Source organism: Otolemur garnettii, unplaced genomic scaffold (genome assembly GCF_000181295.1).
Source record: "Otolemur garnettii isolate 467f Iridium unplaced genomic scaffold, OtoGar3 scaffold00044, whole genome shotgun sequence".
In the NCBI taxonomy this organism is placed as follows: domain Eukaryota; kingdom Metazoa; phylum Chordata; class Mammalia; order Primates; family Galagidae; genus Otolemur; species Otolemur garnettii.
Genome location: NW_003852439.1, coordinates 2,360,412 through 2,373,994, shown reverse-complemented (window position 1 = coordinate 2,373,994; position 13,583 = coordinate 2,360,412). Strand labels below are relative to the sequence as shown.

The 13,583-nt window shown below is 42.3% G+C and overlaps 1 protein-coding gene across 1 annotated transcript in view; it reads left to right on the top strand.

Annotated features, from left to right (window-relative positions):
• Window positions 1-13,583, top strand: part of CUNH16orf62 (chromosome unknown C16orf62 homolog) — a 107,422-nt gene that overhangs the window by 27,897 nt on the left and 65,942 nt on the right. The window contains exons 5-9 of the mRNA XM_023513772.1: window positions 2,075-2,171; window positions 2,848-2,895; window positions 4,268-4,361; window positions 8,768-8,845; window positions 9,346-9,468. Coding sequence (XP_023369540.1) covers window positions 2,075-2,171; window positions 2,848-2,895; window positions 4,268-4,361; window positions 8,768-8,845; window positions 9,346-9,468 — 440 coding nt within the window. The remainder of the gene's footprint in view (window positions 1-2,074; window positions 2,172-2,847; window positions 2,896-4,267; window positions 4,362-8,767; window positions 8,846-9,345; window positions 9,469-13,583) is intronic.

Below are 13,583 nucleotides of genomic sequence, written 5' to 3'. Positions count from 1 at the left end.
CCAGGTATTGTGGCAGGTACCTATAGTCCCAGCTACTTAGGAGGCTAAGGCAAGAGAATCGCTTGAGCCCAAGAGTCTGAGGTTGCTGTGAGCTATGATGCCGTGGCACTCTACTGAGGGTGACATAGTGAAACTATGTCTCCAAAAAAAAAAAAAAAGAAAAGAATATCCCTTATCTTTGCCTGACTGGGTCTCTTGAAAGTAGAAGAAAACTTAGTTTATGTGTACGGATTCAGACAAGGAAGGGGAAAATGGTCATTTCCCATCCTTTTGAAAACAGCGAATTCTCAAATGAATAAAGCATACCAGATATCCAGAGATAGTAAATACTTGAGATTGCTGTTTCACAATATCTATAGTTGTGATTAGTGACTGTTCTTTAGTAGAGAAGTACCTAGAGGCTTATCTTTTTTGCTGATTTCATAGAAATTTATTTTGTTTTGTTTCTTGAGACTGAGTCATGCTCTGTTGCCCTGTTTAGAATGCAGAGGTGTCATCATAGCTCACTGCAGCCTCAGACTCATTGAGACTCAAGCCATGTTTCTACTTCAGCTTCCCAAGTAACTGGGATTACAGGCATATACACCACAATGCCTGGCTAATTTTCTATTTTTAGTAGAGACAGGGGTTTCCTTCTTGCTCAGGCTGGTCTTGAATTGTTGATCTCAAGTCATCCTTCTGCCTTGGCATTCTAGAGTGCTAGAATCACAGGCATAAGCTACTATTCTCAGCTCTGATTTCACAGAAATTTTGATAACTTTAATCATATTCCAAGTTGTCAAATTAGAGCTACTCACTGTAAAAGAAAATGAGAGCTATATTCTAATTAACTTTTCTCTTTTTGGTTGAATCCTTAAAGTATAAAACATGTTCAGTGATGGGATGGAGCTCTAATCTTTGCTGAAATCATTTAGAAGAAATCATTTCTATGTAAGAGTTTAACAATAGCCTTTTTCATATTGATGGATTTGGTTATTTCTTCATTTTTCATGTTCTCTTCCATTCCTTAAGATATATGTCAAGTCTAGATATGAGAAATACATTTCTGTTATTTTTTTAAATTAAAAAAAAAAAATGTATCAAGATTAGGCTTGGGTGCCTGTACCAGAAAACTTAAAATAATAATGAAGTTCAGGGCTATTGGGGCAGCTAGCCTCTGGTGCCAGGGATCCTGACTTCTGTCTTGTTCTCATGATTCAAAATGACTGCAGAGGTTCCAGCTAGTGTATCTGCATTCCAATCAGCACATAGGAAGAAGGAGTAAGAGAGGGCAAGCCCAGAAGTTGCGCTTCTGTTTATATATCCTTGGTGCAGAACTCACATGTGCATATGACCACACCTAGTTGCAAGGATGGCTATTTGCCCAGCAGAAAAATAAAAGCTCTATTGTTAAAGAGGAAGAGAAGAGATACGGGATTAACTGGCAGTTTCACCGCATGGTGACATGGGCCTGTGAGCCATCTTGAGCTGGAGCTGGCAGCCTAACTCTGGCTGGTTTCTCACCTCAGGGTCTTGCTTTACCTTCAGTAAAAAGTAAAGCATTGGTTCACATGATGCACAGAACAAAAGCTTAGTCACATTTCATGTTGTAGTTGTGGTTCCCTAAAGCATCTAGAATTCTGAACAATATTGTCTTAGTCACTGGTAGGTAACCAAGAGCCTCTGAATTATTTTAGAAGCAGTGATTAAGAAAATAGTCAAGGAGGCCAGACTGTCTGGTTGAATTCCAGCTCTTACATTTGCTTTCTGTGGGCCCTTGGCAAGTTTCTAATCTCTGTGCCTCTACTGTGCATCCGTAAAGGAGGTTAATAAACGTATATGCCTCACAGGGCTGTTACAGGGATTAGGTGAGCTAACATCTGTAAAGCACTCTGAACAGCACCTGGCGCCTAGAAAACCCGAGTGTGGGCAAACTCTTGTTATCTGTTGCTTCCTAATAATGATAATGATACTTGGAAGGTAGGGCACCAAGGGACTGAATACCCTGCCCCCTCTTCTGCTCCATAGTAACTTGTTCCTATTCCAGGACTTGTAGCATTTAGGAGGGCTGATGGTTATTGTTTTTGTGTTACAGATCACTTTTCTCCAGAGAATACAAATGACACGGCCAAGGAAACATGCCTAAATTGGTTTTTCAAGATTGCTTCCATCAGGGAACTCATTCCAAGATTGTATCCTTTTTTTGTCTGATGATTTTAAAGATAATAGAAGCCATGTGATGGGATGCCCTGAAATTCCTGTTGAAAATCTGGTCTCGTTACGGTTGCTAGCCTAAAAATACAGGCACGCCACGCTGTAGAAGCCCTTGGACTCTCGCTGTCTCCAAACAGTTTTTTGTTTTTTACTTTGAATATGATGCCATGTACCAGACTTTTGTTTCCTTGAGGAACATTCCCACATTAATTCTCTCAATTGAAATGCTTCGTCTTTGTGTTTTCTCTGGTTCCAAGAACTTGAAAGAACAGGTCAAGCTCTTCTGCACAAATGCCAATATTTGTGAACCAGAAATTCAACATTGTACACAAATTGTATCTTAGTTAACGAAAGCTCATTCTTTCCCCCAGAAAGCCTTGATTGGAAATGTTCAAAACCCAGTTTAAATTTCAGCATGCAACCATGAGTCGACATGTAACATTTTCCATAGTTTATTTTAAATGAGTATGAAACCTTGAAAACCACGTCAAGAAACCACAAGCCACAAGCTTACTTCAATTTTTGGATTGTTTAGGGTCATTGTGGCCCCCATCTGAGACCTGCTTACTTTTGTTCATGAATAGTTTATAGTTTTTTCCCTATAGCAAAAAAGGCTGTCTGGAAAATGTCTTCCTTAACAGAATGTGTTTGTAGTTATGTGGAAGCATCCATCCTGAAGTGTAACAAGTTCCTCTCTAAAACGTAAGGCTCTTTTCTAATGCCTAGAGTTATAGCATTTCTAAATATCAAACACATATACGTACATGGCACACACATTAACGGCAGGGTACTCGTAGCTATTATTCACTGAGGACTTAATGAGTGCTACTCAGATGAAAACTTAATGGAGATACCATCTTAATCCCCATGTGACAAAGAGGAAAACTCAAGCTAGGAGAGGCTGGTCGAGTAGCTTGTGGAAGATTTGAATCCGGGCTGTGCTGTGACTAGCTTTGTGGTCCTGAGCAAGTTATTCCGCGTTCCTGAGCCCCAGTCTTTTTCTCCTTTGAACACAGCCCTAAGAAGAGGTCTGTGAGGGTCCTCTTGAGCTGCATGTGCAAAACTGAGTCTTACCCGGTGTGCAGTGGGCCCAACTCAGTATTGCTGCTGCTGTTATTGATGAAAACGCTGATGTTAGAAGCAGAAACGTGTGCCCTTAGGGCTTAGGTTTTGTGTTTTTTGGTTTTTGGGTTTCTTGTAGATGGAGTCTAGGCTGGTCTGGAACTCCTAAGCTCGAATGATCCTCCCACCTCAGCCTCCTGAGTAACGGACACTGCAAGCACATGTCACTGGGCTTGGCTACATCACAGACATCTTTTTAAGAATAGTTTATAGAGCTTGGGAAATCCAGATCTGTTTTCTGCAGAGCTGGGGAAACGCTGAGTCATACTGGATAGCTAGGTAATAAATTTTTGAAGCCAGGGACTAACTCAATGGTGCTCCATTGATAACCTCTTTGAATGGATTTATAATTTATCCCAGATGTATCTGATTGGGATCTAGGAATACCTGGTACAGTTTGGGGGGGATAACAGGTACTGAAGAAACAGTTATTTTGCCTCAACAGTTTGGGGAGCATAATGCCCTAGGAACAGAGAAGTCCTATGTTGTAGGAGAAGTAAATCGTAAATCACACTGAAGGGGTGGGAGGATGTCTGCTTCAGTCTCAGGTGCTAGGAATGAATGGGGTAGAGCACAGTAAATTAGTGCTCAAGGAATATAAATGGGGAGAACAGATCAGGGAGTGACCAGTTGATGGAAAATCATTGGAGACAAAAGCTGTTAAAATTAGTGAAATAAATGTGATCTCCAGCAGAAAATAATGTGGTTAGCCTCCAGCACTGAGCAAATGATAAAGATGAAAAGAATCACTCAATGAATGAATTGTATCAAGAGAGAAGCACTGTTTGTTACATTGCCTTAGAAAACTCTGAAATTTTGACCTTGGTGTGTTCCTGAAACTTGATCCACCCCCTGAAATTTAGAAAGTTTTAGCTTTTTTTTTTTTCAAAAAATAAAAGAACAGAGAGTTCTCACATTGGGTGTAATGCTGTCCTCTTTTTGTCTCTCACAGGGGAATTTCCGAGTGCCTACCTCGATTAACGTGCATGATCAGAGGGATTGGAGACCCGCTGGTGTCAGTGTATGCCCGAGCCTACCTGTGCCGGGTAGGCCTTGCCAGACGCTGCCTTCGCAAGTTGGCTGCTGCCTGTGTCCTTAACTGTCCATGTGGGCTTCTCCTTCCCCTGCCCCCACAAGTCATTGAGAGAAGGACTTTATTAGCTGCTAATTTTAGAACATGGCTCTTCCACAGAAAATAGAGCTGTAGGATTTCTTTTAAAAATTAATTTTAAAGTAGAACAACTTCCCATAACTTTAATTAGAAAGGATTTAAGGTCATCCTCTTAGAAATGAACTGGTTTTCAGAATTAATTGTTTCTCAGTTTTTGCTGAGAAGGAGCCTCCCAAAGCCAGTCAGACAACAGGTTGCTTTTCATTGACTTGAAATATGCTCTCCCTGTGTCTTGAATTTGATTGCTTTATTAGTTCTTTTGTCCTCTTGTTAAAGAGTTGGCTCAGAGTGCAAGTTGGCAAGGCTGTTGGGCAGGGGAGCAGTGCCCCGTGGGACAGCAGGTCTCAGGCCTCAGAGGGCTCCAGGCCTGCTGTAGGCAGCTGCTCTGATGGGTGGGGGCTGGGGAGTGCTGATAATCAACCGCCTGTCCTTTCTCACCCTTAAAGCACCCATGAGGCTTCTACTTAAAACTAGTATGTTTTTTCATTTACAAAAAATACCACCCTTGAAACAGATACAGTCTCTTTCCTCCAACCCACGTAGTGCTGTGTCCTTGTGAGGACTTCCGGAGCAGTGGGATTCTTCCATCCTTGTGCCTAACAGAGAGAGCTTGTTGTCCCCATGAACCCCAGGCATCCTTGAGGACAAAGCTGCAGTTAGAAAGTCCCTCATGAGCCACTCTGCAAGTTATGAAATCAGAAGGCAAGAACATGTAGCCTTTGATTTGCTTCTTCTACATGACATCTAGCAAATGACAAGAAGCCCTGTGGTCTCAAGTGTCACAAAAAAACTCAGTCACTGCCCTTGGTAAATAGTAGATATCCATTCTGAAGGACATTTTTTATAGATCTTCTTGATACTGAAAATGAAAAAAAAAGTCTTTGTTTTAAGGGCACCCTGCTCGCACTTTGGAACAGAAGCCAAAGTGTGCATCCCCCTCTGCATAAAACTTGGGGGGCACTTTTCATCCAGGAATAGCAGGTATATTTCTAAGACCTTTAACTTTTTTTTTTTTTTTTTTGAGACAGAGCCTCAAGCTGTCCCCCTAGGTAGAGTGCCGTGGCTTTACAGCTCACAGCAACCTCCAACTCCTGGGCTCAAGCGAGTCTCCTGCCTCCGCCTCCCAAGTAGCTGGGACCACAGGCGCCCGCCACAATGCCCGGCTATTTTTTGGTTGCAGCCGTCGTTGTTTGGCGGGTCCGGGCTGGGGATTCGAACCCGCCACCTTAGGTGTACGTGGCTGGCGCCTTAGCCGGTTGAGCTACAGGCGCCAAGCCAAGACCTTTAACTTTTGAACACTGAAGCTTGAATACTCCTCCCAAATCAGCATTTGCCAAGGGCTTCCTGTACACAAGACAACCTGCCGAGTCCTATAGGAGAGATGCAAAGATATCTTTGCATATTTCCATTCTACTGCCTCTCAACAGGACGTGGCAAATTCTTTGAACTCACTCTGACATCCATCGAATAATAGAGTAATAAAAACTTAGAATTGGCTCGGCGCCTATGGCTCAAGCGGCTAAGGCGCCGGCCACATACACCTAAGGTGGCGGGTCAGCCCGGGCCCGCCAAACAACAATGATGGCTGCAACCAAAAAATGGCCAGGCGTTGTGGCAGGCGCCTGTAGTCCCAGCTACTTGGGAGGCTGAGGCAGGAGACTCGCTTGAGCCCAGGAGTTGGAGGTTGCTGTGAGCTGTGATGCCATGGCACTCCACCCAGGGGGATAGCTTGAGGCTCCGTCTCAAAAAAAAAACAAAAAACTTAGAATCTCTGCTGTGATAAGATGATTCTGGTTATTTAAGAGAAAGCAGAAAGGGAGGACATAACACATTCCTTGCAACCCTGTTCAGTTTTAAAGTTTGAAGTAAAGGTACATGAAAAGGGAAAAGATCACATTTGTTATATATGAAGTGCCTTTGAATGGCAGATGCAACTTGGAAACATAGTGACAATGAGGAAAACAGGCAGAGGACAGATCAGACCCATCCCAGAAAGACTGATAGTGGAATGCCTGCATCCATTGAGCTCATTCTTGTTAGTCCCGACAATGCCTTGATTCCCCGGTTGGGTAGTTACTAAAAATCTTTTGACATAGAATAAGAGACAACCTGCGTATTAGTAAGGATTTTTTCAGTTGCAAGTGGCAAAAATCCAGTTGATTCTACTTTAAGCAAAAAGAGGAATTTATTGGTTTGTGTGTCTAAAGAGACCCAAGTAGTGCAATCGTGGTTAAACACAGGGCTCAGAGACCCTTGTCAAGAGTCGACCTCTCCCTCTGTCACTCAGCTGTGCTTTCTTCTGAGCTGCTTCGTTCTGTGGCTTGCTTTTCCATATGGTGGCTCGTATTAACTCCAGGCTTCTATCCTACCAATGTAGGAACCTGTTGGAAAAAGTGTCTTTACCTCAAGAGATCTAACCAGAGTCTCAGGGCTGATTCTCAGTGGGCCACCATGGTTACCGGCCCAATTCCACATTAGTCACTGTGGCCACAGGACAGGATGTGCTTAGTGATCAGGCCTGGCTCACTTATTCACCCTTGGATTCACCTCAAGAGTGTGGTGAGTCGGGCACTACCATAAATCTCATGGTTTGGAGAGGAAGGTTTGATTCTCCCCAAAATAAATCATTCTACTGATACCACAAATAGCAGCAGGGGGATGAATGCTGGGCAGACTGCAATAGCAGATGGAAATCTCAAGCAACTACCTTTGTTGCTCTGAGTTGAAATCTTTTAGACCTGAGCAGATTTCCAAGCTGCTCATTTGGCTTGATGAGAGGAGATAAACAAAAGCAGGGAATGGAGTCTGGCGTGGGGGGGAGGGGGGCTGAAACTGTTTATTATAGGAAAGTATGACTAACCCCTTCAGCTCATCTCTAGAGCTTACCCACCAGGCCAGCCTTTGCTGTCACCTAACAGATAATTATTGCCTTTTCTACGATATGATTAAGTGGAAGGAAAGACAATAGAATCAGAACACAGTAGGACTAGATCTGATGTTTGTTGTTACTATTTTTTTAGTCCATGTGCTTGTCCTTGGAAACATCCCTTCCTTTACCCAGCAACCACAGAGATGCTCCTAGAATCTAACACTGTGGTGGCTTTCGAATCAATCTTCCCAAAGGGATTATTTGCAGCTGTCTAAAACCTATTGTTATTGTTAACCATCCTGACTTGTGGGGAGGGGAGTGGGAGAAGTCAGTCCCTGTTTGAAGCAAAGGGTTTCTAGAAACCATCTTCTTTTATGAAGTTGTTTTTGTAGTTAAGCAGCAATTTGGAATTGGGGTGTTTCTGAGGAACTCAGTATAAAGAATATTATGAAACAGAATAAAGAATATTATGAAATATTATAAATTAAATGTATTTGTTTTAAACATATGAACTCCCCTCCTTCCTCCTACCTTCAATTTTCAGTCTAACCTGTGCTCTTTCTTTATGATTAACAAATTTCTTCAGCTGGAAATGTTACACATTTTAAATGTTCCTTTAAACAAGGAACTCAGAAGCCAATGGATTATAGTATTGTTATGCTTTGTATTTGTCTTATATGCAATTGCTGAAAACATATTAAAACTTAGGTTTGTTTCCATGGCTGCCTAGCAAAGAATGGATCTGTGTTGCTCTTAACATTCAGGAGTGGCAGCACAGTATCTGAAATCCACGCTGACCCTCTTACGTAGCATGATCTTTTTGCTTCATCTAATAAGTATAACCACATGTGTGTTTATCATTTTTTTCTGAGAGGAAGAGAAGATTTTGTACGTCATCTTGAGAGTACATTCCTTTTTAGGGCTATATTGATTTTGTTCTCTTGGTCATCTGTTCTGAAATCCATTTGTTACCTTTGGGAAATGACAAAGGTGATTACTGCAAATGTGGCCCCCCCCTCTTTTTTTTTAATTAAAAATAGCTTCTGTGGTTTTTCTTCTTTTTCTTTTTTTGTAGAGACAGAGTCTCACTTTATCGTCCTCGGGTTTATCGTCCTGGGTAGAGTGCCATGGCGTCACACAGCTCACAGCAACCTCCAACTCCTGAGCTTAGGCGATTCTCTTGCCTCTGCCTCCCAAGTAGCTGGGACTACAGGCTGTGGTTTTTCTTATAAAAGCAATAGATGTTTGTTGAATAAGAAAACATAAGCAAAAAGAATAAATGTTTATCTTTGGACTTTTTCTCTATACATATGTATATATATGTATTTTTTGATGAATAAGAATGCCATCACACTGTAGTTATCATTTGCAACTTTCCTTTGTCAAGGTAATCTCGTTTTGTTTGGCTGCAGGTGGGAATGGAAGTGGCTCCACATCTCAAAGAAAGCTTAAATAAGAACTTTTTTGACTTCCTCCTTACATTCAAACAGGTAAGAAAACACTCTCAGGACAGCTAATTGGTATAGCAGTTATATGACAGCGAATTCACAAACGCCTTTGGTTTTCCAAGTTGAGAATGCCTTAAAGCTCTTCAAATATGCTGCAGCCCCCAGAAAATTACACTAGTGTCTGTTGTAGACAATTAAAATGTGTTGATTGTACTGAACAAGTGAAGAGAGTTAATATGCATGTGTTAACAGGAAACGTCTCCAGTTGATCAGCCTTTCTTCTCAGCATCTGCTGGCTCCATTTTTATCAGGTTACTTCTTTCCACAGTGCATATTCCCAGAACAGCTCAGTTTGGTGACATGAGAAACTTTTTGTATGTTTTTTCTAGTTTAAAAAAAGAAAACCAACTTGAGAAACCAGGCTGTTTCTCTTGGGGACATCCAAATGCTTAGAAATGTGCATAGTCTTTGAGTTGCATCCTCTTTGTTTATTGTTTGATTTTTCTCTTCCTTTTCCTAAGTGTTTATTTGGTCTCCTGTAGATTCATGGGGACACCGTCCAGAACCAGCTGGTGGTCCAGGGAGTGGATCTCCCATCCTACCTGCCCTTGTACTCGCCGGCCATGGACTGGATCTTCCAGTGCATCTCCTACCACGCCCCCGAGGTACCTGCAGGTGGCTTCAGTGTGACTCTCCCCTTCCCTCCCTGTCTCCAAGTTGTGGCAGCCCCTGCATTCTGTGCCCCCAAATGTTAACAGGGCCCTCTCCTAACAACTGCAGCATCAACACTCCGCAGCCTTCACAGGGTGCTCACCTCATGGCTGTCTCTGTGCTAAGTGCTTTTCCTACATAGTCTCATTGGGGGGGGGGGGATTTTTATTTGGGTTTTTTTTATTTTTTTGAGACAGAGACTTTCTCTGGGTAGAGTGCTATGGCATCATCATATCTCATAGCAACCTCAAGCTCTTGGGTTCAAATGATCCTCTTGTCTCAGCCTTCTAAGCTGCTGAGACTACAGGTGCCTGGTACAATGCCTGGTTAATTTTTCTGTTTTTGGTAGAGACAAGGTCTCACTCTTGCTCAGGCTGGTCTCAAACTCTTGAGCTTAGGCTATCCACCCTCCTCAGCCTCCCTGAGTGCTGGGATTACAGGTGTGAGCACCTCACCCAGCCAATAGTCTTGTTTAACAACTCTGGGAGAGGGGCTGTAATCATTCAAAGAGGCCACATACCTGTGTAAGGTCACCCAGCTAGAAAGTAGTGGTTTCTGGACACAAACCCACAGACTCTGACTTCAGGGCCAATAGCTTTATAAGCCCCTTCAGGTACCTTCCTTTGCCCTCTTTTTGGTAATAATCCAATAACATTAGTACAACAGTTAATATTTTCCCCATTTTCTGAAAGAAAAATAAAACTTAGATAATTACACTTATAAGATTATTTTGGGGAGTCTAATTTTAGTATTGTGAGGAGTTAAAGTAACATCAGAATCATAGCAGAGATATTATTTTTTTCTTCCTTGAGATTGAGAAGGGAACTTCTTATGCAAGTTTTGAGCCCAGGGTTTCATGAAGCATATGTAACTCACATGTCTTTTGACTTAATAAAACACTATGACCCCAAGGAAAAAAAATCTTTTTGTTCCCTAGCATGGCAGTTAATGTGTTAAAGATACCTGCCTTTTCCTCGGTGGGGCCAACACATGGTGAAAGCCTTCCAGAAAAAGAAAGGACATGATTTTGACTAAACAATCCCACTTTTAAGAATTTATCCTGCAGAAATAATTAGATGAATGCATAAATATAAACATACACACATGCACAGGTTTGTTCTTAGTAGTCCAAAATTGGAGGCAAGCATCAGACGGGATTGGTTAAATTGTGGTATGTGCATTGAGTGGAATGTTAATGATGCCATTTAAAACAATGGAGACCCATGAAGATCTGTATGTACTAACATAACGGTGTTCACAACCTATTGCTGAGTGTAAAAGTGTGGTTACACACATGGCTGTGTGTGTCGTCAATGGCAATGTGGCCTAGTGTTCAGGTGTGAGCCTGAGTCACCGTGCCTGAGGGTGCAACTCAGCTCTGTTACAGCTGTTGTGATAAAGTAGAGGCCAGCAACTTGTTGCTAACCATTCTGAGCCTTCTTTCCTCATCTGTCAAACGGGAGCAGTAACAATAATTCCTATTTCCAGTCTGTTGCAAGGATCAAACAAGACCTTTGTGTATAATGTCCCCCACATAGAACTTGCAAACACCGTTTATCTCTGCACGAGAGAGTTGGGAAGGAGATAGGACAGAATATCACTGGAGGGTGAGATTTGGGGCCATCTTATTTTTCTTTGCCCGTCTGTTTTCTAACTTTTCAGCAAGTATATGCTATTTATATTTTTTCTTTTTCCAATTCCAAAGTTGGAGGAGAAAAACTGAACATCTTACCTTTCAGGTCAATTTTCTTACTATCAAGTACATTGATTTTAATCAAGCTGGTATAAAAGGAAGATGGGTTGAAAATTTGCTGCCCTTTCTCTGGGATCCTTGGCATAGTTTCAGCAACTACATGCTGTCCCCACCTTGGGGGAAAACCTCTTACGAACTTGAGTGTCGAAAGAGAGCTGCCCTATCTAATCTGCTGAATGACGGAAACATGCAAGCAGACATGGGGAAAATAAGAACACTTATTTTTTCTTATTTTAATGAAAGGCAGAGTCAGATTAAAAACAAAAGGTACGTGTCATAAGGCATTGTTCTTTTTATTTTAAGCTTCAGTAATCTCAAAGGATGGCAGAAGCTGGGAATAGAGTTTTCCTGGGACTAAAGCTCTAGGAAATCATTACTGCAGTAGAATAAGTGATTAAAAAATCAGGTCACCTGAATAATAATAAACTCTGATTCTTGGGGCAGTTAAATAAGGGATGTGTAGTGTCTTGTTAAGAAGAAAAATTAATCATTTTTAAAATGCAGGAGAATCAATGTCAGTAAGGAAGGTTGTATTAAAGATGTGTGTTAAAATTCGATGGCTAAAAGCTCCTGACAGTGCTGGGCGCAAATCAGCTGGGGAGTACATCATGTGTGTCTTTAAGAGGTGAAGCCTCCAAAGTAAAGGCTGGTAAAGTTTGGTTGCAGCAGTTGGAATATATATACATGATAGGCAGGTTGGCGAGGGAAAGGAAGAATGCCTTTACTGTGAATATCTGATGTACAAAAGTTTCAAGTCATAATTGAAATTAAAAAAATAAGACCAGGAAGCATCTTAGTCCGTTTGGCTGCTATATCAAAGTCCCATAGGTCAAGTGGCTTACAAGCTACAAACATTTATTTCTCACAGTTCTGGAGGCTGAAAGTCTGAGGTCAGGATGCCTGAGTCAGTTTCTAGTGTGTGCTGCCTTCTTACTCTATCCTGCCATGGTGGAAAGAGAGCCAGCTCGGACTCTGCCTCTTATCAGGACACTGATCCCATTTAAGAGGGCTCCAGCTTCATGACCTAATTACTTCCCAAAGGCCCACCTCTTAACCTCTTACTACCATCACCGTGGGGATTAGGATTTCAATCTATGAGTCCGGGGAGACACAAAGATTCAGTCCATTATAGGGAGTAATGATTCAAAAAGTCTTTTTTTGTTGTTTGAAGACAGCATTTTTTTTTCCATGCAGTAAAAAGTGGATTTATGTATCAGATTCCAGGCACATTCTGTACTTAAGAAAGCAACCATTTCATAAAATCTGCCTTTAGACAGTGAAAACAAACACCCCCTTTGATAAACTTCTCATCATTGTCAGCCAGCAGCTGATTGCCTTTTGAGGGGTGGGGTGGGAGGTGTAGAGGAAAAAGGCCTATCAGCAGGATGTAGATGGTATGGAGTCTCCTGATTTCTGGCTGAGCTATGGGATGTAAACTGTGTATGTTGAAGAAGTAGAAAGTACGTCATTCGAGGTTGGCACAGGCAGTTGGCAGACCTGGTTCAACTGTTGCTGTGTTGCTGTGGGCTCTTGACATCCAGTGCCTCAGTTTTGCCCACTGTAAAATGGGACCAATAGAACCTTCCTCTAAGGGCTGTTATGATGGTGACTGTAATGATCCACATAAGTGCATGGCCAAAACCTGGCACTTGGTGGGTACCAGGCAAATGAGGGTGGCTGCAACCATTACGGTCAGTTCTGACAGGCCTCACTGGAGCAGATGGGGGCTTGAGCCAACTTGAAGGCTAGGGACAAGCAGGGGAAGGAAGGGGCCTGTATGAAAAGAGGCAGGTGACAGGCATGATAAGGAGACCAGCATTACTGGAGAAGGGTGAAAAATGAGGTTGGTGAGGAGTAGACCAGGTTGCATTGGGCCAGGTTTCAGAGGTTGTTGAACAAAGTCAAGAGAACAGAGTGCTCTGAGGGTTCTCAGGGGGGTGATTTGGACAAGGTGGTGCTTAACAATCAAATTGGCAGAAGCATACCAGATAGATTAGGAAGAGGAAAACTGGTTGGTGGCTGTGGAAGAACAAGAGGTGGAATGGATACGAGGGAATTTCATAATCAGGAAAAAAACTGTACTAATAAAAATACAGATTCATTGGGAATAATTTGGAAAAGATAAAAAAAAAAAATCTAGTAAGAAAAACCGCCACCCAAAATCCTGCCATCCATCCGTAATGGGTCAGTGCTAACATTTTAGCACATTCTTTCTCTCCCTCTCTTTCTCTCTCTCTCCCTCTTTCTCTCTCTCTCTCCCCCCTCATTTCTCTTCCTCCCTCTCTCCCTCCCCCTCCTCCCTCTCTCCCTCCCCCC